Below are 27,287 nucleotides of genomic sequence, written 5' to 3'. Positions count from 1 at the left end.
GGGGGGGGGGAGGCGCCACTGTTTATGTATAATATACATCACACACTGATGTGTAGCGTTTGAGCGGGAAACGGTACACGTGACCGTGTGGCCAAAACTGACTGTGGCCAGTGACGTCACTACGTACTACGCCGCCGCCGCGTTTACGATGCCGTCGGCCTTATCGATCGGTCACCGCCGCCATCGCCGCCGAGCGTAATCGCGTAGTATAGCGTACGTTCGCGATGAGACGGTGGCGGCGGCGGTTGTGGGACACTGCGGTCTGTACCGCCGACCGTCGCGCGGCCCCGTGGACCGTCCCATCGCCCGACCGTAGTGCTATAATATAATGCACACACACACACGCGCGTATAATATATGATACATGTACTACGGGCGATCGTAGGCGAGATAATAATTTTTCGTTTTATCGTCGCGGCGCGTCTCCAAACCAACACCCCCCCATCCTTATCCCGCGACCGCCGATCGTCAATACCGCTTCACTGCCCCGCCGCGCCAAAACGTACAGCTCGCGCGCGTACACCCCCCCACAACGCGGTCGCCCCCGTCAGTCACGCGACGCGCGAGACGTTACCACGCGTCGTCGTCTTTTGCACGCCGTGTCGAATCCGGACGATTTTAATCCAAAAGCGGCCCGCGACGAGAACTGACCATCACTGCCGGCCGGCGCGTGTATCGATAATCGTGCGCACGTCTGTCCACTGTAGGTCAAGCCGATGACGATTGAGGTACTTCAAATAAAATTAAAAAAAAAAAGCGATTTATTAATAAAACTGAAAGAGTCGATAAGTGTTGCACATATCGTTTCACCCTTACCACCCTCCCTCACCACACACACACACACATACACACACTACAAACCATCATCCGCTATTTAAAGCATAACTAATTACGAAAACACGTCATATTTTCTTTTCGACATTTACAAAGAAATATAATTATTTTAATAGTCAAATGAGCTTGAAATATTGTGTTCTCTATCTTCTGTAATATGCTAATGTATTAAATATAATCACATTTGTAATTGTACGATATAATGATATCATTATAAGTGTTTAAAATGTAAGTATAAATAATAAATAATTAGCAGATGATAATTGTTCTATTTTTCTTTCGATCAGAGCTTAAACTTTAAAATTCTCGATCGCTTAATCGTGATGAATGTTGTGTATCGATTCTTGCTCGATGAACTCTGCCAATTTAAAAGTTTTCGCTTTATTGTAGTGCGTGACTTTATATTAATTATGCCAAGTTCTTTGGAAAGTAAAACTTGTAACAAGATCAGTAAAAATATTTTTGATCCTAGTCAGAAAATTTACGTGCAGCCAAAAATTGTAACCACGATATTTGTGACCCTTATTTATTTGGTCGAGTCATATTACTATTATCACGGGTACGAGACCCATAAAAGTTTACAGAAAATCAACACGCGTGTAATAGGTCAAAATAATGTATAGATAAAAAATAAAGGCTTAAATTAAAAATAGAGTGTATCAGGTGGTGTGAATTTTTTGCAGACATCTTAAAACGTATTCATCATAATGACATCGTAAAAAGTAATTGCAACGTCATAAAAGTTAATATACACAGAAACACCGATATTGGGCCGTATCGAATTTCTCGATTCCGCATAGATCGCCTGTTTCGATATATTATTATGGCACATGCAACATCGTTCCCTAGAGACGATTTTGCCAACGTTTGTTAGGAGTTTGAAATGACCGACCACCAATATAATGCTTTGTTACCGTATCTAATATATGACTTCGTATAGACATAATAACACACATATAAAGATAATACGGAGAGCTGTAGCATCACTATAAGTACCTGCGTGTAATAATATATTAATTATATAGCGAACAATAGTCATTCTCAACAAATGTATACACAACAGTATACATACTGTAACATATTACCATATTATGTAATCAACAGAATGATTAAAAAAGGCTCGAAAATGATTAAATCATTGATAACCTATTAATAAATAATAACAACTGACTATAATAGTATTATGTTTATTTTACGTATTGTGGCATAATCGCATTAGGTACATACTACTAACATAGTATTACACGATATTAGTGCATAACCAATGTCATATGATCCGATGAAAAACATAATTGCCTTGGATTTTGTAAACGTAACTGAGACTTACTAAAGTAACGATTTTAAGTTTTATTAATATATATATATATATATAATATACCTACAGTAGTTGATATCGTATTTGTAATTATGCATAATATAATATTATTTTTGATCTGACCGTATAACAGAGGTAAGATACACGCATATGGTTGAGTATAAAAAGATATATTATGCAGGCAACTGATGACTGGTGATTTCATTAAAAAAAAATTGTTTGCCAAATATTTTCACCCTTGGTACGCGTGTAATACGATAAATTATATTGTTACTCGTCGTCTGCACGAAGTGAATCACATGGTGACATGGTTAAGCATGATTCAACGTCGTTTTAAAACGCATCAATAGCGTTTATGCAAAATGCGAAATTTACGTATACATGATTATATTAATAATATCAATAAAATTGTTCGCGCTCTCGTTAATTCAAAATGTCATCTAAAAGTACGTATATAATATATTATATACAATATAGAGTGATTCATAATACTTGATCAACTACTCATTCTTCTTGAATGACGAATTTTGAGAATTTTCAAATATACTTTAATATAGATTATATTTTCAAATTTTTGAGATTTTTTTATAATACTCAAGAAGTATTGTGAGGAGATAAACAATAAATTATAAATAATTATTAATAATCTTAACATTTCAATGTCATAATTCAAACGAGTAATTTGTGTACTAAGGATAATAGGTTAATTGATAATGGTTTAGAGGATTAGAAGGAAAATTGAACATTTTAGTCATTTATATTATTTATTTATATATTTTTGTTTAATAGTCCAAGTATAATGAGCATTATGGTAAGTATCAAATATTTTATATATTTAATATTTTTATTAAATCATTATTTTCTATGATTTTTATCCATGCTAATATATTTTAATAATTAAAAAATCACTCGTTGTAATTATAAATTAGGTAGGTACATAAAAATAACAAAACAATTATCAATTCGAATGTTTGATAATTATTATTAACAAAAAAAGAAAAAAAAATTATCGATATTAATCGAGTTATCATTAATTTAAAAACAGAATTTTGTATTGCACAGAAAACTTCTTAAGTACCTAAAACAAAAAATTTCAAAAATTAGAAAATTTGGTCTTTAAGTAAGTTTAAATATTCTGAAAAACAGAGTTTGAAGAATTTATTGTTAAATAAGGCTGAGTATGCTTGGTAAATCTCCCTTTAGGTTAGGTATAAAATGTTATTTGTTATCTCACGGGGATATTATTCTTGATTAACACTAACACTGAAAAACTTGATGCCGCACTATTTATAATTCTTTAGGTATGTTGATGATAATACTGTAATCATTTAATGATAACAATTATATTATATTTTTTAATTTAACAATTCAATGGCGCATTGGGTATTATTACGATCCCTGTCAAAAAACCACATATATTTTATTATTTGCGTGTTGAGTTCTCTTCTTCATTATTAATTATTATAATAATAAGCATTGAGTAAATAATGTTAATATTGCGTTTTATTATTATAAATACTAGTATTATACTACTATAATGTTAATATGAATATAATATTATTATAAATAAAATAGTTACTTGAAAATTAGACAACCGTTAATAGTTGGTTGGTTCGATGTATTCGAACTCAGTACAAATATTTTGAAAGTAGTATCCTCAGCTCAGCTTATACAAACAAATAAAAATAATATAATTTATTATATAGATATGACTGTGGTCTATAGTATGAATTATAATCGATTAGACCTTCAATGACTCGATAAAAAAATACAACATATTTGCATACAAATGTTAAGGGTAATGCCTGGATAGCGTGTCCAATTTAGCGATCGTAAAACAGATCTACAAAAATTTCACTGAATTGTTCATGATATACTTATAATATGAATACAAATACAAAATAGGTATACAAAATCATTAGCCTTACAAAACAACAATTTTGCGATTTACGACTTATTTAATAGTCCAGAATTTATAGTCATTATTTCGATGAACCACAAACAAAATACTCTGCTGGAATGGTTGTACGTAGTATGTACCAAAGCAAAATAATATAATATTTTTGTAGTTTAGGTCAATATTTGGGCTGTATCTATAGAGGTTTGATAAAAACGATTTCCAATAAAGTTTGAGGTATATTGAAACAATTTACCAAAGTTATATATTATATAATACATATACTTATTTTCTACTAAAATGTAGTTTGAAGCAACGTGTACGACTATATGTTTTAGTGTGATAATATATTATGTTATATTATTTTGCTATAGGCAGTGTTATTTCCATCAAAGTTGAGTATATCCTAAGCTGTCAACTTTAATGAACATGTGCCTGACTATAAATAGTTTACACATTGTGTTTTTTTATTATATGGTTTTATAAAATTAATAAAATCTTAACATATTTAAAAATAATGAACTATATAAATAAGTATGAAAAGTATTTTATAAATAGAACTACTGATTAGTTATATTATTTCCAGCAGTCAAATAGACAGCTATACAATTCTATTAATAGGGATTAATCCTCACCATTACTATTGGATTTTAATAATAAATTGTTCATCAATCCAAGTATAATATCCTATTTTTTTCTTGAATTTTCAAAGCTCTTTGACAAAAACATAAATATCCATACAAAATTAAATTTGACCAAAATTATATATATATATATAAAAACGGGTAAGTAAACACCGCTCTGCTGTACATTAGGTGCCGTGTGGATCATTATTATATTTTATAGAAGTGTTAAATTTTAATCCAATGATAGGTATCATTGTATATGAAAAACAATTCTGAACGAAGATGATTTTTCAGCCTAAGATATAATTTCCAGTGGATGGTGAAAAAGGTAGTTTATGTTTTAATGACTTGAATACACCAAAATTTAAGTTCTTTTATAATTATTGTAAGCTAAACTTATGGACAATTTTTTATTAAATTTTCATCTCTTAGCTACTAATACAAAAATGAATTATACCTACAAAATAATTTGCAAATATTCATGATTTTGACGAATTTACGTCAATATTTGAATTTCAAATGCTAATAAAAAAAAATAATTTAAAGTATTCTTATAATTTTTTAATCCCTATAAGAATAACTTATGAAAAACTTGTATTAAATTTTCAAGTATTTTGACTCAGCCAAAAAAATTTATCGACACTTCAAAAAAAAAACTCTTAGAAAAATCGAAAATTGTAGTGGTTTATAAATAGATCAAAAAAAGTCAAAATATTTTTAAAATTTGACTTTATATAGATAACACGAATATAAACATTTGGTGAAAATTTCATGTATTTATAGTAATTAGTTTTTGAATTACAACTAAATAAAAAAATCGATTTGATTGAAAACTGGTTTTGCGTAAAAATTCACGTTTTTCCGTTATTTTTTTTTCTTTTTAAACTGTTTGGAAATGTTTACTTTTTACCTCTATAATGCACCTAGGATATTAATTTTGTCATCGGAAATCACTGCCGAAGTTTGAAATTAAACCATTATATCTACTAGTTATGCTGTACACAGACACACAAAAAAAAACACACATCATTGTAAAATCAATACATTCATCATTCCTTTTAGAATCTAAAAAAAAAAAAACTGAATAGGTTTATTAATTTTTAATTTCGTACCAATTATCAAATAATTCACTGATGACTGATAAAAATAAAAACTATAAAAATGAATTCAGTCAAAAATACCAAAGGACTACTGAGTTAACAAGTTATACATATGTCATATATATATAATAAAGAACCTAAGAGAGTATGTACAATACACACATAATGTTTAAGCAAAATCTTAAGAGTATCAAGAATTACTGCATCTATTAAGCCTTATAGCCTATAGGAACACCACTGGATATAGGTGTAATTTACATATGTGTATATAATATAATATTATTAGACACTCATTTAATGTATAATTCATGTTATGTAAACAAGGTCGGATTAAGGGTCGTCGATGTCTTAGTGTGGGTACTGGGGGGGGGGGGGGGTTGAGGGCGACAGTACCAATTTGCTGCCTCTGAATATAAAATATTTCGTGGCTTCAATTTACGACAATTTTTTTATACGCATGATATAAGTTTTAACTAATAAAAACCTCATTAATAAATGAGTACAAAATACAGCAGATTTTTGTAAATAAACACTCACCAAAAGCTTTACTAATCTCAACGTAGTACATACAGCGTTTTTCATTTATTGTATAATAAAAAATAGTGGTAAACCACCGCATTCGGAAAACGATTCAGAGTGAATCACAGTCACTACGGCACTCACCTGATTATATTTAATCAACGATTTTCGATTTAGGTACTTGTAGTTTTCTCTTAAGTTTAACGATGACATTTCCGAAGAATAATTAAATGGAAAAATTCTACTATTCAAAGTACTATTTCCATTAGATTTTCAATCTTTATGGTATGCAACTACACAATGGACATTCAGACTAGTTTTACTCCATATTAAAGCATTTTTTTGAATCCATATTACATTATATTATTTACGTCACTGTTATAATTCAGATTTTTAACAAAAACCATCATTATTATTCCTGAACAAATAAATATTTTTCTTAAAATGTCTAAAATTGAAAACAAATATTTTAAAAAGGTTTTAAGTTTATTAATAGAGAGTAATATATAAGAAATTCTATTATTATAATATTCTACATTCCGATTCACAATAATAATTATACATTTTTTACTCTTGTATTATTACAAAAGTATAAAATACAACTATGAAATTAAAAATACTTATTATTAAATAATTAGTAAAAATTTATTTATTCTAGACGATAATATTGATTCTATACCACCACATAATATATTGTTTTATGATAATAATTGTTTTTTAACGGATGAATCATACAATTATTATTTCCTTGCAATTTGTCAGTAGTTTTTCTTTCACTTAAATAAGTTAAAGATAAAACTATAAAATCACGTTTTTTCAATAGAAACAACAGTATTTTCTAATTCATTGACCAATAGAATTTATTATTATTATCATACAAGTAAAAATACACTTCCCGTTCATAATACTAAAAATATTCACGGTTACATTATAAGCTTATTAATTAAATATAATAATGTATACTTGGATTATAATGCATTTAATAAACTTAATTATTTCATTTGATAAATCGAATACTAAAAAATCGATACACCCTGAGCAACCAACGTCTAATGACCAAATATATTTTTAGTACATTACCCAGCTATTTAAGAAATCAGTTATTAATTTTGGAATTTAAATAGTATTTATACAATATTATTAAGTGCTTCCACGACTTCGTGGATGGTTTTTTTAACTTAGAAAAGTTTTCTATTAAACTTTTTTTAATATATGACTGAATATAGATAATTCGTTAAAATGCAAGCACGTTTAGTAAAATATAATACAATATTTACATAATTGTATTAAACTACTATTGAATTTTAACCATTTAGACAGTTAAAATTACTTAAATTAATGTCGAAAATGTTTCACACTTAAAAATAATGAAGTTTTTATTTAATTATACTTAAATAATTTACTATGTATTTAAATTATGTACCATCGTTATTAATTATTAAAATATTAAAATTTTATTAATATTATAAGAATTTCTATTTATTTCTGATACGGTTTTCATAATAAATAAAGTTGTATTGAAATATGTTTAGCATAGGTATCTATTTTGTTTCATAAAAAAATAATATATAAATTCATATTGTGATTATAATAGTTCAATGATAAAATTATGAACATAATAAAATATTTTATTTAATTTCGTTTGAAAGTAATTAATTCGAAACGTTTACACAAAACTTTCAAACCCGTTATTGAACTTGCGCTTAGTTGTATTCAAAAAAATGATCAATGCTGTTAATTAATTAATATTTTATTCATTTAGATGAAAGTGAAACATTGGTAAACTAAAATAGCCCCTTCTAATTTCGTGTTAATTAAAATTAATTACTATTACGCACGACGCATAATATACCTACATGCTTGTTTCTAAAATGGATATTGAGGCAGGAAACGTTAGTACATCTAATGAAAATGCCATCCTTTGAAAAATACTACGATGCAGATAAATATAGCTTTTTAAAACATACATTTTATTGATTCCTGTTTTACAAACATTGTGCTGGTAGATTTTATTAAACTGTACAGTTTTGTATATACATTATTTTACATGAGTAGTATGCACGTACCGTCTTACATGTTTTAGAAATGTAGAAAGATACGTTTCACTCGTTTCAGTTGGGAAGTATTTCGATAAATATATTTTCTGATGATTTAATAATTTTGTTTTATACCTCAAGTCCTTGAAATGGTATTTATTTTTTTTAAATACATCTAACATCTTTAGTGTTCTTCTAGGTATTGCAGTTTAAACGGTAAAAGCAAATGTTATCTACACATGCATCTAAAAAAATATATAAATATGTATACGGTATGTATGCTAATGATAATTTTTATATTATAAATAACTCTATTATCATTAATACAAATTTATAAAAATCATGAGTTTCAAAAGTTATTTATTAATTTGAGATGGGAAAACTTTATATTCTAATAAAAATAGATAATTTATTGTTTTTCAAGAGAAATACAACGGCGGCATCCACATAACATGGTCAATTAATGTTAGATACAAATAAAATATAATTGGCCCTTAAAAATGACAATAAAAATTTAGTTTAGAAAAAAAATATACCATTCAATTATAATTTGTTACATCTAATCTTACACCAGTAAAATTTGAAAAAAAAAATCGAGTAAATGTATGATTGTTGGCATGTGTCTTACTGTATAATTATAATAGTTAAGCCACGTGTCATATTAATCATTTTTTTTTTCAGATAATTACATTGTATAAAACATTTTATTAAACTTTAAACTATATTATTTCATAAAAACATTTTATGGTATTCTACTTTTATTGTCATCATGCATAATATTTCACCACCTACGTTTTATATCTCTGACCTAATACTCGTATAAAAGATAATTCAAAACCTATAAGTAAGCAGGTACTAAAAGAAACGGCTTTCACGATATTAACAGTTGGCTGTTACGTGTTACGTAATTTTATTTTGAAACGAAAATGAGGTTTATTAGCTACTATGATACGTTTTAATAATAATTAAATAATTTACACCGCCCTCTCTTTTGTATTGTGTGTTTGTACTATCCAAAAATACATTAAACCTCGTTATATGAATTGTACCGTGCAGAAATGGCTAATTAATTCTAGAAAATTACATGTTATTTATTATTTTTGTATTTAATATCCAAATTTGTTAACCCGGGAGCAAACACATTATATTATATTAGGGATTATATGCTATTTGTATATTATGTGAATTATGACATTAAATTAACTTAATATAGATTATAAAAATAATAAAATTCACTATAATAATGTGAAAAAATATGAAATATTATAATTTTATACAATATACATACAATATAAATATAAACTACTCATACATTTTTTTAATGCACTATAATGTATGTGTAGGTATATTATTGTGATAAAATGAGTAAAACTTTAAGACTGATCACCATGTTTTAAATATAAAATTAAAATATGTAATAAATGATCTAATATAAAAATACTATTTTAGTTTTCAGTTGCTTACCATTGCATATTATTATAGTAAAAAAAAAAAGATGTGATATGTACAATTTTATAATACATACGTCATACTATAAAAACCAAGCTGCGATTAATATAAATACATGAAGATGTTTTCAGCTATTATTTATTTCAAATGCACCGAAACATATTTTGATTGTGTAGGCGTTATATTAAACACAGACTTAAAATAATAATTTGATCTTTTGAGGCAATATTATTCGTTACGTTTTTTTTTTTGTTTTTATTATTATGTCAGAATTTCCATTTAACTTATATTTTTGAATTTTGATATTTAACCGAGTTAACCTTTTCTTTCTTATTTTTCGCCATTATATTATATCATAAAGTATATATTATATTATGTACATAGCTAATGTCTGGTGACCACGAGTGAGAGGGAAAAATGCCACCCACGAAAAGAAACTACCTGTAATTATTACTAGGTCAATTGTTTTTCGTCCAAGAGAATTGGGTCAAATTATACGATGCACGCACGGTAGAATTTTTTTATTTTATCACCACACAACAATATTTGTATACGAACACACAAACACGCACGTGACCACTTTATGTATGTATAATGTATATAAATGATCGAAGTCGTAGAGGAGCTCTCGAGACTTCTTTACGTTTGCGTTTTTATTATCCCTACATAATTATTTTTCGACTCCTGTGATAAATGCAAGACAGTCGTTTTTTTCAAAATGACGAGCGTTGACTTGTGTTAGGAACTCGATCGTTTGGATTTTCAACGACCGGTCAGCTGACACCGACGTGATGAGGATTTCGAGAGGAGTGGAAACAATATATAACTGGTTCAAATACTGCAACGTGCAGATATCGTGTAAATCAAACTCATCGAAACTGTTCAGAACGAACAAAGATGATATACATTAAAATATATGCGCGTAATAATATATCATAATATGGTGTAAATAAAATACGTCGACAACAAACGTGACACGATTGTGTGCGTGTGAGTGTGTGGTGTAATGCGTTTATCGTAAAAAAAAAAAAATAACGATAACGACGACGGTTATAATAATAATAATAATAATAATAATACATAAAAGCCGGGTGGTTCGAGGATGGTGAGCTTTTGGAAGGATGAAAACGGAGGGGACGGACGGCAGAAATAAAAGTTTCGTCGGCATTCGTTTTTTGGGTGCGCGCGCTTGCGGCGCCGGTAGCGCGGCTTTGCGGCGATTTCGGCGAAATCGACAGAGAGACCCGCTCGCGCGTACTACAGTCGACGACGATGGCAACCGTTTAGTACGTTCAATCGGCTCGCCCGGCCGAGTCCTGCGCCGCCGCCGCCGCCGCCAGATCCGCGACTTCAACCGCCGATGCCGCCGCCACCCGCACGCCGAGTAAACGCGATACGCCACCGACGCTCGTTGTTCACCCCACGATCAACTGTCCCCCACCCCGCCCCCCGAACGACTTGCCCACCACCGACTGGGTACGTACCTCGTGTGTCCTCGCCGCAGCCGGGTCCGCCGCCAAACGGCCGCCGGGAGCACCGACGCCACCACCGTTGCGCCACCACACGGCAATGATCGCGCCGCCCGGAACTATGCGCCAGGTAAACGCGGTATAATACGACCGTGGTCACGAGCGTATAATAATATTATTGTCGTTATCGTGTGTCACGACGTTAAAATAAATATAATACATCGTATCGATACTAGTCGTTCGGCCTATATCACGGCCGACACGACGTTGCACGACGCAGATTTTTAAGCGTCCGTCTACGACCGATCAATTAAAACACGACGGTGATCCGACGTGTGGACAGAATCGCGGTAGCCCTCTTTCTTTATTTAAACGTTTTGTCGTCGATTTCGTTGCGTCAACTGCACCGCTCGGGACTGTAAAACGACGCCAAGTACCTAATACGGTCATAAGACCTCTCCGATCGGAGACACGATCGTATATTTTATTCGTATTACAATATATTATATTATATTTATTGTTGTCGCGATACGATTTATGTCGATAGCTGACTATTATAACACGATATCCGATGCAATATAGACAATACGACGATATTATTATAGAAACATTTTGATAACGTTGATATCGTTATCTGTTGTACGCCGACGGCGCCCGAAACACATATTTTACGGAACGATACCCGTTCGGTTTTAGCCAAGCGTCTGTGTACCGAAATTGCCTATTTGGAGTGCCGCGTCACTGTAGCCAATTATTTATTGTTATTATTATTATTATTATTTTTTTTTTTTGTCATATTATTATCGCTTCATTTTTCAAACACGAGTACGTTACCAAAAATATAATCATGACAATATTATTTATTTTATTAGACCACCACGGTCGTATTCGCACACGACACGCGTCTCTATAGGTCGTAACTACGGGAGAGATATTATTAACGCCCCGTGATGAGTGTGTAAATTGTTAATTTTTTCCAATTTTACTTGGCCACTCGTATTTAAAACTCTACACACATAATATGAAAATAAATGTACTCTACATAGTTTTTATAATTGTATTCTATAGATTTTGTTCTAATAAAATTAGTTTTTGGAAGTTTTCCATTCTCCCGCCGTAACTGATATTTTTGTGTTAAAGTTTTCGAAAAATTATGAAAGAAAATACAAAAAAATACTAAAGTATAATAATTGACAACAAAATGACGAATAATTTATCGTAATGATTGACTCGAGTTTTAATTATTTTTTTTTTATTCTGAATTTACGTATTTTATAAAAGAGCTTATAGCCATTGTTATGTTAAGTCGTTAACGGTTGAAAAATGTAAAAGAAAAATCAGAAAAAATAGGGTCAATAATACACCATAACATGTTTTGCAAATCGTGTTTTTTTTTTTTTTATTCACGGTAATTATGAGTACGTTACGCACGACGTATTTTTAATAAATAGGAATACTCAAACTCGCCTACATATATATTATGTATATGCGTTCGTTGTTATAACATTTGGCGGCCACTGACTTTTCAATGTTTTTGTTTGTGCACGAAAAACTGTATATCATGAGCGATAATAATTATCGAAAAAAAGTCGAATGTACATCATATATTTTTAAATATACTTTCATATCAAAACAAAGTGGGTCTGCAATTCCCTTTATTAGTGAACCCGTACAAATCATAATATTTGAATTATGGTTTTTAATGAGTGGAAATAATGGCTAGTATATTCAAATTAATTCAGAGAAACAAATTCAAAATATATATGTTTATGTCTGGCGGATCAGTGCAATTATTAGTATGAAAATTAACTGTACTTTAAAATATTGGTAGAAATATATGGAGTCATAAAATAAAATGTAAATACATATCGTTGTAATAACAATACATAAATAAGAATGAATTGCCAACAAAATATTTACTAGAATTTATGGTAACAATCGTTGACAGAAGGTTATATTTTAAAAATGCTCTCAGCTGCTTATAAATTGTATTTCGACCACGAATATTTTATGTTAAAATAAATTTTATCTTGTTACATTTTGGGTTTGAACAAGTATAATTTATTTATAAATACTATAGTACCTGTATACACATTACACAAGTTGTATGAATTCAAATGTTTTCAAATTATAAGAATAAGAGTATTCAATAAATTATTGTTGAATTTGCACCAGAATAATAATTTACTTTTCCATTTAAGATACACGTCGTTTCAAACAAAGACATACTGAGTTGGTAAATTTATAACACTGAGTACTAAGAATTACAAAATAACACACCGTACATCAGTATTAAGATATCAGTATTAACATGATAATAATTATTTTGTAATATATTTAATAACGTGTGTTGTATGTGTATAGGTATACTACACGTGCGTGTATCTATAATTTGAATTCTAAGAAAATTGATTTTTATTCAGTCTAAAATAAACAAGTATTTTATGTATAATACATGAAATGATAATGTATTAACATCATTAATGAAATTATATTATTTTTATTAGATACTTATTAAACCTAACCAGCTGTAAATAATATGCTTTTTTACTTTGTTACTAAATTAAAAAAAAAAAAAAAAAATAATACTCAAAGAAAATCTCAAAATAAATAATTGATTTTCTACTATAAAAAGCACCATTTAAACATTCTTTTTTTTTATTACATAATAATAATAATTATTATGTATTAAAGTAATGAAATTAATTATTTAACTAGTGAAAACATTTTTCGAACATTATACATACCTAGTACTTATTTAGTTAAATTATATCTAATGTTATCTATGTTGATAATGTTTTAATTTATCTATGATTTATTATATTTTCAACATGTGATCAATATTTAAAATAATACTTAATGATGTTGAACATTGAACTTCATTAAATATTTATTACTAAATGTAAGTTATTCATTCTTGTATTTTATTATAACAGAAATCATTTTTACAAAAAATTGTTTTTGAGTTTTCCCAAATAATATTACATTTTTCTTGTATCCAAACTTATATAAATATGTAAAAATAACAATTAATATATTATATTTCTGTTATGCATATTTTTAATGTTTATTTTATATTTAATATATAATTTATAATAATAAAGCTCAAACGCGTATTTTTATTATAAATATTTATTATTTATTATTATATTCTATGTATTTTATCAAAAAACGTAATTTATTTTTTTTAATAATAATATGTTATTCCCCCCCCCCCAAAAAAAAAAAAAAAATAAAACATGAATGTTGAACCTAACTTTAATAAGAACGTTAACGACGTCTTTACATTAGTATTAAGACTATTGGAAATTATACAAATAGTTAAAAACGTTATTGCATTACTGGTTTAATGAGGTACTTATAACTTACCAATCAATATTATGAATAAAAATTGAGTTATATGCTTCAGTTATAACATATATAGTTGTTTGAGTTAGAGAAAACTATTTCATCCACTGAATTGAGTATTGATTATTTTACAGAAATATTGAAATTTAAATAGAATAAATTCCATAAAAAGCTTTTAGTTGCAATAAAAATACTTAAATTTAAATGCGTATAACTGATTATCATTCGGTGGTTTTATTTCTATGAATTAAACAAATAACTGCATGTCAGTTATACTTTCATAATCTATATGTTTATAATAAAGTATATGTCACAATATTACTATTGGTAATGGAGTGCCTAGGTAGTATACAATTTTTTTTAATAACATTTACGTTAAAAAGTTATAATAAAAATGTTAACTTTTTTTTTCTTATACCCCTTTTTTTCTATTTTTTTTTCTCTAACCTAGCCTAATCTAGCTTTTACGTATTGTATAAATGTAGCGGAATGATTAAATATAATTAGAATTCCAAATGTAATAGATTCTTAATATAATATATTATATACTTCTAGACTTAAATTTAATTGTAAATAGTTCTTAAAAAAATTGCTTTTCTTCAGTAAGAAAAACATTTTATCTATAACAAAGGCTAAAAAGATTTTCTGTGGAAAATTTAAACTGTTTAAAAAAATAATATAGTATCAAATTTTTTCAATCTGCATAATGTTTGATAAAATGTATGCTGTTTGATTAAATATATGAGTTAAAATTAATAATACTTATAATCCAATATTCCAACTTAATTATTTAACACAACTCTACCATTTTATTTAATTTTGATTCATGTACATCCGAGTAATTTTTATAATTTATATGAACATACATTGAAAGATGGTTAGTATCTATCAAATGTTTTATTTTAAAAGCTGTATCTTCAACGTTAAAAATAAGTTTTAGTTTTTAATATATAACACGCATTTTACACAAACATGGATAATGGATATAATTTTCTTTAATTTATTAAAAATGTAAATTCATTTTTTTTAATTCATAAGTCATAAGTCGTAACTATAATTAATTTTTCATTATCTTTAAAAATTATGAATTAATTTAAACAGTTGAACAAATTGAATACCTTGTTTAATTCATGACTACGCCTTAGCAAACAATACAGTGTTACAAGATAAATACATAAAACCATGATTACTCGTGAATAATTATAATTAATATGATTAACAAAATATTCTATTTCATTGTGCAATTAATTTCTTAATGTAAATGACTAGTTTAATAAACAATTGAAATTATATTATCCGATTAAAATATTTTATCGATTATTTATGTTAAAGGTATTTAAATTTTATAACTTATTTGACTATATAGCTATAATGCTATATAGGTGCCTACTGATAATTTGTAATTGTTTATACAAATTATTATTTATTTCACCAAATAGTATGTATATAATGAGTTAAATAAAAATTAACTGTTTAACGTAAGAAGCTAAAAAAATAATTTAATTTTAGTGAAAATTAATATCATCGAGTTAAACAGTTATAGCTCTGATTTTTTTGTTGTGTGCATAATTTATACAACAGCCCAATCGGTTATTATTATTTTATGCTAAATTATGCATTGAATTGAACATAATTAAATAATGACAAAATGTCACATAAACATAAAACAATATTTTATACAAGATAAATATATTATATTCAAACAATTTTAATTAATAATATAGATATCATTATGGGTTTTAAAATATATTGTCACAAAATGTTTTCCATACATTATTATATTATCGAAATATATTTCTATGCAATCAGTGGATTGTACCGTCTTATTTATTTTTATTTTCACTAATTTATTATTCACGGGATCACTATTTGCCAATTTATCTCAAAAACTTGGTGCATTTTAAAAGTAGCGAATCGGTAGTGAATTATTAGCATAATCAGACTTGGCCGTGTGTTGCAGATGTGTAAATCGTAATGCGAAGATGGTGTGTTCCGAATGTCCAATGGTCCCAGTTGGTATTGTGCGTGACTGTGCTGTTCCTGCTGGGCGGCCTGCACATTTACAGAGGCCCCAACGGCGGGCAGCTGCAGGCTTTGGACGAAGTGGTCGACGACGAGGACACGTCCGGTTCCACCCGAACGACTCAAGACGATCGGGCGTACAGGAGACTCAGGTTTCCGAAAACCAGCAGACGATTGCCTCAGGTGGGTAAAAAAAAATAAATACGAAAAAACGAAAAAACGATGAATACATAATCTATTATATAATACAATAATCTAATATATATAAAATATATATGTATGTCATGAACCCTGGTAATTGTAAAAGTAATTCTTCGTCTTATTCAATATCATTATAATATATTATTTTTCAAAATGTAACTAGCTATGAACTTTTTTAAGTATAAAATAATGTTTGACTGCTGCGTTGATACGTTAATACATACACGGCGGTTGATACGTGTTTATTTGTAGAATTTATCGACATGTTATCATTTTGTAATAAAACTAAAAATGGATTACATTAACTGACAAGTTATGTTACATAATATTCTTCTTAATTTGTTTGATTGTTTTGTTTATTATCACGTTTTATATACGATTTAATCACTTAAACATTTTGATTGTAGATTAAGTATTCAATAGACCATCGTACGGTATCATAAAATAAACAAATTAATTCCCTTAAACATTGAATAATTAATATGAACTATATTCACGCAAATCCTTTTAAAAAATATATTATGTGCATATATTTAATAGATATTTTTAAATGAATATTGAATGGCATAAACCCATAATTTGTTATAACTATAATACAATAAAAAGTTCTCATTTAATTGATTTCGAATGATTATAACCAATGACGACCACCGTCTGCCTGCAAAGTCCAGCGATAGGCCTTTACCGAAGTCTCTTCATTTGACATCGGATTTTTCCCAGTGTCTTTGAGCATCTCAGTGCGGCGTCGTTCGGTTTACCAAGCTCTATACGCGGAGGCCACCTCGACAATAAATATGGGCACGGTGTGCAAACCCACTCGCAGTATACGAGCGGACCCACTAGAATCATCGGCTTCTATTGGCAGAAAATTAATATTACATAATATTACAGTCCACTCAAAATCAAAAGCTCACCAGAAGATATCTGTCTTTGTTCAGAATCGTTTTTCATATGAAATTATTTATCATTTTATCATCTCATTGATATACATAAGAAGAATGGAACTTTTCACAGTTACGTATATTATTATTCTCTATCGTTCATAAACAATGACATTTTCAAAATGTTTAGTTTAACCTTAAGCTGTCCATATACCACGTGTACTCTGATATCATAACGACATTCACTCGTCAATTTATAAGACTTGGTTATATTTATATGCGACTTTGTTATAATATTTATTTTTGTCAATAGTTCAACCAACTACCGTACCACTAATAACAATATAAACGTATAAGAAAATAGCCTTAGATATTATACAGACCGTCCACCATCATATAAAATCGTTTTATACAACAGTTTATCATATTTTAATTGAAATTGAATACATCTATTACGGTGACATCTGCAACTGTACAGCAGATATTTTATACGCAATTCCAGGTGTATTATGTTTATGGTTGCGATCCCCAGTCTCACGAGTTTTCATATAAAAGCTGATAAAAAATAAATACGTTTATACAATATAAATGTTTTTTAGTTTATGTATGGGCATTTATTTAAATGGTACAATATGCATAAGAGATGATATATGATGATATAATACAACTCATTCCGTATAAATCGGATATACACGGAGGGCGAACTTTTTACCGGTCCTGCCAACAAACTGCATTATGTTCCAGATGTAGGTACGTGTGGAGAATATAATAATAATATGTTTATGTATTAAATGAAGTGGAATCTCATCCAACACGAAAACGAAATTAATTATCACGCTGAAAACTATTCTACATATATATACGCCATATAGATATATTATAATGTACCTGCTGCTGTTTATATTAAAGAGTAGAAACGTTTGGAATCTTAAAGTCTATATATAACCCGGGTAACCAGGAGAACATTTAACCGGGTTTAGAACCCAAACACCACAAAACCTATAAACTCGTTCATGGTCGACAACCATATAATATCATTTAAGAATATTTTACAATTGCAGTATATAATTTTTTACACCCGATTGTAGTCATTGATATTTTTTGTTTGAATAGTAAAAATAATATTAAATCAAATTATTGATTATTGTCTATTGATCGGAAAAATTTTCTTTTATCCTACAATATTATCTTGATTTTGTTTTTTTAAAGTATGTACAAATATTCATGTGTAATATTTACTGTATACATTTTAGAAAAAAATAAGAAATGTTCTAATAAAAATTGATTTCGATTAAAATACAAATAATACATCATTAATAGTTGTATGGGTTTGGTATATATATATATACACAATATACACACATAATAATAATCATTTTATTATATATCATTATTTATACTTTATAATGTATAATTTAATTTAATAATAATAATTTACATTTTTTGGTATTTTTAATAGTAAAAATATTTTATTACTTAATACTTTATTTCTTAACTCCTATACCGGGAAATTATTTATTTATTTATTTATATATACGTTTATCAAATTTAATAGGAACTATTATATTACTTTAGTTCTTTCGAAAACAAAATAATAAAATATTATGATAAATTTAATCATAGATCCTATTTTTATTATATTTTGTTCATAAAAATGTATGAAACATTTTTCTTATTTTGACCCACGTGTTCCTGGAATTCTAGGTCTTATATTTTAGTTAAGGCTTTATAACGTGAAATATTTACCATTCCCAGAACAGAGCAATCTTTATTTACACATTTCAGTGAAACGTTATTCTTGCAAATGACAAAATTTATTCCATTGACGTCTAGATGTTGTATTTTGAAAACACTTATTCCAATTATTGTGTGTAAATTTGGAATATTTCAAAATTGTTCCACTATTAAGTTTGGCTGAGGACATAATTTGTTCCTGGTATTTTTTTCTCTTGTTATCAATAAGAGAAAATAAAATATTTGCTTGTTAATTAGTAAAAATGAAATGTAAAGTAAAGTAAATGGTCTGTCCAATTTATCTTTTATGGAAGGTATATATTACTATATTTAAGTAAAATATTATATATATATATTATATTAGCCGTTACACTACCTAACTTATTTTTCTCTGTTTAAATAAAAAAAAAAACTTCGCCAACATTAATAACCATAATGTCTTTGTTTACCAATGTTTTATACACCGATAAACTTTGTAATTATAGTCTTATAATTGTATCCAACTTTAAAACATGAACTGTTTCAATATGATATGAATAAATATGACATTATTACGTGTAGTATAAAACGATTCGTTATTGATATTGGAGAAAAATGAGACATAACTTTAATTTGTTACAAAATAACTAAAAATGGCATATTATAAAAAATCGAACATCGTTGCAACTTTAATGCGAAGATAAAAAAATACGTAATATTATATCTGTCAGTGTTTGACTACCTACATGATTAAAATTAAATCGATAGTTGTTTTGATTTGATTTAATTTGAAAACCCGTGGTTAGTAATAAAACAAGAGAAACAATTTACGCGCGAATTATCATCTCTTCTTCAAAATCATAATGTATGTAATACTTATAATCCGTCGTTGCGAGTACCGTCGATTGTCTATTCCTCTTGCCAGAAGCCAAGCAACCTGCACTTTCAAACTTGGTTTGCACATTTAAAAGTTCAAATCTCCTATCTCTCTGCGTGGTTTTGATTACCGTTACTAAATTGTACTAGTCATTCAAATAATTTATGCTATTAACGTCAATGTTAACCATTAAGACACTATAAACGTAAATCATATTAATGTATAGGTATGCATATTATATGTGGTACAACGTTATTCTATCATCTAGTATATCATGGTTACTGCAGAGCTCAGAATTTATTTGTTTACCCTTGCTTAACCATTATATGACTTTATTAAACCAACAAAACTACGTATCATGACTAAATATTAAATATATATTTATTTTTAAAAATAGCGCACAAACTGTTTCTAGAAAAGTTACATTTTAAAATGTATACACTATACATATACAATAGGCTTAAACTGTATATTTCTTCAAAGCCGTTAATAACATAATATTATTTATATAATTATATAATTGAATGCTATATTTTACTAATTTCTGATTTTTATTTAAATCACATTGAATGACATTGCTTTTAATATAAACCGTTAGGATTATTATTTAATAAATAAGTATTTAGTTACAACTTAAATATACAATAGAATTATTGAAATATGTTTATATTATCTATAGGTGGTATAATACCCCTGTCTACATGTTTATAACGTACGATAAAATAATCACATTGATTTATAAAATCTCTATTATTTAAAAATTACATCTTGATTTGTTTGATAAAATTATTAAAATATCACTTAAAACAATTTATAATCATCGATTGTGAATAATGGAATACATCTTTTAAAGTATGTAAATTTTTATGAATTTGTAAGGAAATATTTTCCAAGCTATCACACTACAACCCGGGTTTTACAACTTGAATCTCTGTATGAAACCCATAATATCTTTGTTCCGTTACTGATCTGGCAAGTGACCACACCTTAATATCCTCTACTCATTCCTTTGATTGTCACTTTTGCGAACTTCTCAAAAACCTCGAGATTTTTTACCTTAACCATTTATCTTCAACTTCTCAAATTATCACCACAACGCGGTCACTTTATAGTCATTATTTAATCTCATAGAATATTTAATTTATTTTATTTTTATATATGTATAATTATACTAAATTAAACCAATTAATTGTTAAAACTATAATTATCTAACAATAAATGAATTTAAAAATAAATATTTTAATGTTAACTATTTTCCACTATCCTTAAACTCTTGATAATATTATTCCTACAAAAAAGTTTAGTACACATTAACAAATAACAATAATTTTATTTTGCGTTTCATACTCTTATAATATTTACTTTTTGTTTTGATGACATGCGATTATCGAAAAAAATAAATGCTAAACTTTTTTCTTTTTTATTTGTTAATGGAGTTGTTGGTGAATATTTAAAATAAAATATATAAAAGCTACTCACTCATTTTGTACAAATAAAAATAAATGTTACAAACTTCATTTTTTTTAAAAAAATTTTATTTCGTATAAAATGTCTAAAATTTTGTTTATTTTTATTTATAAAAAATACATCATTCGTATGTCTTCTAGCACGTATATTATCAAATCAAACCCAAGTAATATGCATTTCAAAATGTTCGTGTTTTTTTTACAAACGATATCGTTTTTAAATAACTGCATATTATTTTTGTTTTACACTCCGTCACAACATTGGTTTAACAAAATCTCATCACAAACAAGCAGCACTGTTTTTATTTAATATTCTTTTAAATGTACATATATATATATATTTTTTTTTATTTGTGTATATAATGTACAAAATATTTAAAATAATAAATGTTAAACAAATAGTTACAATGCATTGAACATGATAATTCAATATTAAACAAGGTACTTTTGTATATATATATTATATATACTATCTAAAACGAATTTATTTTTAATGTTCAAGTTTTCTCAATAAAATATCATCACGATATTATAATACATGATATGTACCTATATAATACTGTGTTAACACGATTTTTTCATATTTATTGTTTTAAGTATTTGTCTGGTACAACAATAAACGTTTTACAATAAAAGGTTTCGTTGCTAAATAAATATATTTAGTAAACTTAAATTGTTTCGATAAAATATATGTATTATCGTATGATGCAATACATTGGTTATTAATATATAGATCATAGGTGGTATATACTTAGCGTTTTAATATAATAATTTAGCATGGCTTATTTCTAACGCGTGGTTATATTTTTTTAGTGACTTCTCTATGGTAGTTTATAATTAATGGTTTTTGTTTTAACCGTTTTGTACAATATTAATAATGAACTATTATTAGTGTCGTGATAATAACTAGGGATCGAATTTTATAGCGTATGCTTCGTATATGAAATATAAATGTAATTGTTATAAATAAATTCGTTTCACGTCATTCCGATTCCAAAAGAACCGATTTGTTTTTGGTCTTTGAGCTATTAAAAGCTAGCTTTTATCGCGGGCACGGCGTGATGACTGAAAAAATATTTTTCGCAACGAAAAACCGTAAGACGTACGATTAATATTTTATATTATTATTATTATTATTATCTGCGGTCGACGGCGTCGTCGGTGCCGTGTTCTGTTCCTGACTCGGCTGGCGCCAGACTGTCGGGCGCCCTCCGGTCCGTCACAGAACACGAGACCGGCCGCAACAAGTACGGCGATTCGTGCGCGACGCGTCTGTCTACACGCCGGCCACGGCGCGCTATTAACGGACCCGTCCTTGACAGGTACTGGCCACCAGCCGGCATCGGTGCCGTGTTCTGTTCCAACCAAGTAATCAAGTCCCCCCCGAGCTGAATATCAGGCCAGGGACCCGTGAATCATCTTCTCCTTAAACTTTGTACATAACTACTATAATATTTTTAAATTCATTTTTCAAATTTTTTAATTCATTTTTATAGCTAGTTTGAGTTCATTTTTGGTTTTTTTTTTTTTAAAAAATAAATATACATCTTTTTGCGCTTTTTTAAAACAATCGTATGCTTTTTAAGTTGCTTACTATGGCTTTAAAATCCGAGCCCTAATAGTATAGTATAAAACATATAATAAAATCACGAATTACGATGCTATAACGTGTTTAGTGATACACTAGAGAAATATCGACTTTTAAAGATAGGTGTAATATTAAGTAAAAATAACATTTTATTGATGTACGATTCATTTGAACATTGAATGTTTATGTAACAGTGGCGTTGATAAGATTTTTCTAGGGGGAGGTGGACTTAAATTCACATTTAATTTATCTCATAAATATTTTTATATTTTTGTATTGTTATATATTTAAAATTACTCGATACAATCAATAACAAAAATAACAAAGAATCGGAAAATAATGATAATTTATTTGTAATGTTTTTGCTACTGCATTTTTCTACGGGTTTTTATTTTATTACTCAATAAAAAATAGTCATCTTTTAGCATCAATAATGCAGAATATTAATAAATTATACCTATTTCTTCACGATTTTAAATATTTTTATTTTTTTTAAATAATTATATGATTTAAAAACGTAACTACTATGAAATGTGCTTAGTTATTAATAATTATGAATATAAATAAATTGCATTGCACATTTTACATTGTATAGGTACATTCAGTATTCAACTTTTGTAATGAAAATTGGAATAACGATCAGTTAAAAACATTCGAGATTTTTTTTAATATGTAGCGAATAAAAATATCTATGAACACTGGTGGTATGTAGATACATATATAATGTCATTATCTCAGATAACATTTTATACTAAATTGTGTCGAAAAATATTAATAACATAATATAATATAATATGCATTGTTATTTTTAAAAATGTGAAAACGTGTAAAACAAAAATTAAAATTTTCCCAATTATGCGAAAAAAACGTAATAGGTATACAATTTTTTCTAGTTAACCACCATGTTTGGACTCGCATTTTATATTTTACATTAATTAAGTTGTTTTTTTTTTAATTAATGAAGTAATATTATAAAGTAACGATTAATACTATTCATTAAAAGGCTTACGTACCAAGCGATTCGAACGCGTGCGTCAGCTGTTTAAAAAAACGTCCGCGTACTACGTTGCAAGTCCGGAAATGCATTGTAATTAAGTGGATAAAATATCGTTTAATTATAGGTAGCTGAAAATCGCAACTGAACTCTGAAAATTAAACATGCGCGATTTTCGGCGCGACCGAACGGCCCCATCAGAAGCTACCGAACACGCTTTTCGTTTGTGTGCGAGCGAATACAGGTAATACGCAACCCGTATAAAACCTCGCGTTTAATTTTGAGCGATAAATCACGACGTTTTGAAAACGCGGACGAGCGAGTTATAGAATCGCCTCGCGGGTAATCCCCTCAAAAACGAAAACGACAGAAAAATATGATAATTTTATTATATATATAACCAACACGCGTCGTGTTGTTATGAAATTATCCACTTGTGGTGTAACTACCACGAACTGACTTCGATAATAATAATATAGACTATAGCAACCATTGATGAGGTAGATTAAAATATTATAATATTATCGTTCTAATCTAGGGTGACCATACGTCCCGTATTATACGGGATTGTCCCGTTTTTCCACTTTGTGTCCCGTTGTCCCGACAAAAGTTATACGGGACGCATTTTGTCCCGTATTTTCAAGTAGGTCCTGTATTAATCCCGTTTTTCTCTTTATTGTTAATTTATAATTTTTTTTTTTTTTTTATTCTACGATAGTTTTGTATTACAATATTCAATAGATCATATTCTAATCTATACTTATCAGCATTATTTTTAGATTCTTTTCTTGACAATAAATTATTATAATTGCTGCGGGTTGAAAATAGAGAACTAATAATGTCACATCATTATTGACAATGTTAAACCAACGATTATAAATACTAATGGTATATAAATAACGTACAAAATGTTATTAATATTATTATATTGATGTGTGACGTCGTCTACTAAATAAGTACAATATTCCATCCGCCACAACCAGTTTGTTGTCAAATATAATGTCTATTTTTATTTTATAATATCTATGTAAAATTTTAAATTATAAATATAATTTGTTATTAATATTTATACGGGAGTGTCGAGTTCACGATGACATTCACAGTGTAATCGTAGTGAAGTAGTGACGTGTAGAGTATAAGCTTATTTAAAATTAAGTGTACCATAATACCTTATTTATTTTTCAAAATGCCCAAAAGACGGTGCGTTTTTACTCCCCAATTAAAATTAGAATTTCCTTTTTTACACGATGCTGACGAAGTAGGAAAAATATTTTGTACCATATGTAAGTCAGTGTTTTCTATAGAACATGGTGGACGTTCAGACATCACACAACATGTTACAAAAGTAAAAAAACATTTACTGGCATTATCAGCTGCATCAAAACACGAAAAGGTAACTTCTTTTTTTTTAAAAATTGATCCGAGTGGGTCCACTGACGAAAATAGACGTACTGCAGCACAAGAAGGGATATTCGCATTTCATACCGTGGTACACAATCACTCATTTCGATCAATGGACTGCACATCATCTCTTTTAAAACAAATCTATAATAAAAAATTTACTTGTGCGAGAACTAAGGCTGAATCGATTGTTTTAAATGTGTTAGCTCCTTTCGCCATGCAACAAATTTGTAAGGAAATAGAAAATATAAATTTTGCAACAATTATGATAGATACTTCTAACCATAAGAACCTAAAAATCGTACCAATTTTAATACGTTATTTCAAACCAAATTCGGGAATACAAATCAAAGTTTTTGAAGTAACAAATTTAAAAGGAGAAACAGCAAATATTTTATCAACTTATATAATTGAAAGTTTAAAAAAGCATAAGTTGTCAGATAAAATTGTTGCATTTTCTGGAGATAATTGCAATACTAACTTTGGAGGTGTTTTGAGAAAAGGATCAAATAATGTTTTTTCAATTTTAAATAACAATTTAAAAACGAATATTTTTGGAGTAGGTTGCGCTGCTCATATTTTGCACAACGCTATGCAATCAAGTGCTGATGTGTTACCTATTGATGTAGAAATCATAGTTAACAAAATTTTTCAATTTTTCCATATCTATACAGTTCGAGTAGAACATTTGAAAGAGTTTTGTGAATATGCAAATGTTGAATATAAAAATATTCTTGGAAGTGTAAAAACTCGTTGGTTATCCTTATTACCTGCAATAACAAGAATTATTGATATTTACCCGGGCTTAAAATCATATTTCGAGAAACAGGAAAAGTGTCCTACAATATTAAAATCGTTTTTTAATGATCCTATGTCTATAGTGTGGTTTCATTTTTTGCAAAGCCAATTAAAGGTTGTCTGTGATACTGTAACTAAAATAGAAGGAGATAAAATATCAGCCTGTGAAGTTTGCAGAGGAATTAGAAATTTTAGTTGGAAAAATAAAAAATAGAAAAAATCTAAATTTCCTTACAACAAATATTTTATCGCTTTTAAATGATTTAAAAAACAATAATATGTATAATGAAAACTCATTCAAAAAAAGTACTGATCTATTTTATAATACTTTTTTATCTTACATAGAAAAATGGGGTTGCCACTTTGACCAGTTGAAAATATTTCGTTGGGTCCAACTAATAAACTGTCCTACTTGGGAAAATGTTCAAAAATGTATTAAATTTCTTATGGAAAACAACCAAAATAATTCTAACATAAAATTAGATGAAGATAATTTATTTGATGAATTCAGTCATGTAGAACAAATTTTTAAATCACGAATTCATGAATGGCAAAAAAATTCAGCTAAAGTAGAAGTTAAGTGGTGTGAAATATTTGAATACACTAAAGCTCATAACATTGATACAACTAACATATCAAAAATTGTAGAATATTCTTTGGCAATTCCTGGCACAAATGCTGCAGTAGAACGGATTTTTTCAACCATTAACGTGTTGTGGACAGATGAAAAAAATCGATTTTTGGTTGAAACTA

At 28.2% G+C, this 27,287-nt stretch overlaps 2 protein-coding genes across 2 annotated transcripts in view; one reads left to right on the top strand and one right to left on the bottom strand.

Moving 5' to 3' along the window:
* Positions 1 to 27,287, bottom strand: part of LOC114123846 (adenylate cyclase type 2) — a 237,478-nt gene that overhangs the window by 207,336 nt on the left and 2,855 nt on the right. The window lies entirely within an intron of this gene.
* Positions 11,045 to 27,287, top strand: part of LOC114123845 (heparan sulfate glucosamine 3-O-sulfotransferase 5-like) — a 39,772-nt gene continuing 23,529 nt past the window's right edge. Inside the window, exons 1-2 of the mRNA XM_050204717.1 lie at positions 11,045 to 11,375; positions 16,554 to 16,798. Coding sequence (XP_050060674.1) covers positions 16,568 to 16,798 — 231 coding nt within the window. The 5' untranslated portion in view covers positions 11,045 to 11,375; positions 16,554 to 16,567. The remainder of the gene's footprint in view (positions 11,376 to 16,553; positions 16,799 to 27,287) is intronic.

This window comes from Aphis gossypii, chromosome 3 (assembly GCF_020184175.1).
Source record: "Aphis gossypii isolate Hap1 chromosome 3, ASM2018417v2, whole genome shotgun sequence".
NCBI lineage: Eukaryota > Metazoa > Arthropoda > Insecta > Hemiptera > Aphididae > Aphis > Aphis gossypii.
Note: the sequence above shows the minus strand (reverse complement) of the source record. Positions and strands in the feature narration are given on the sequence as shown.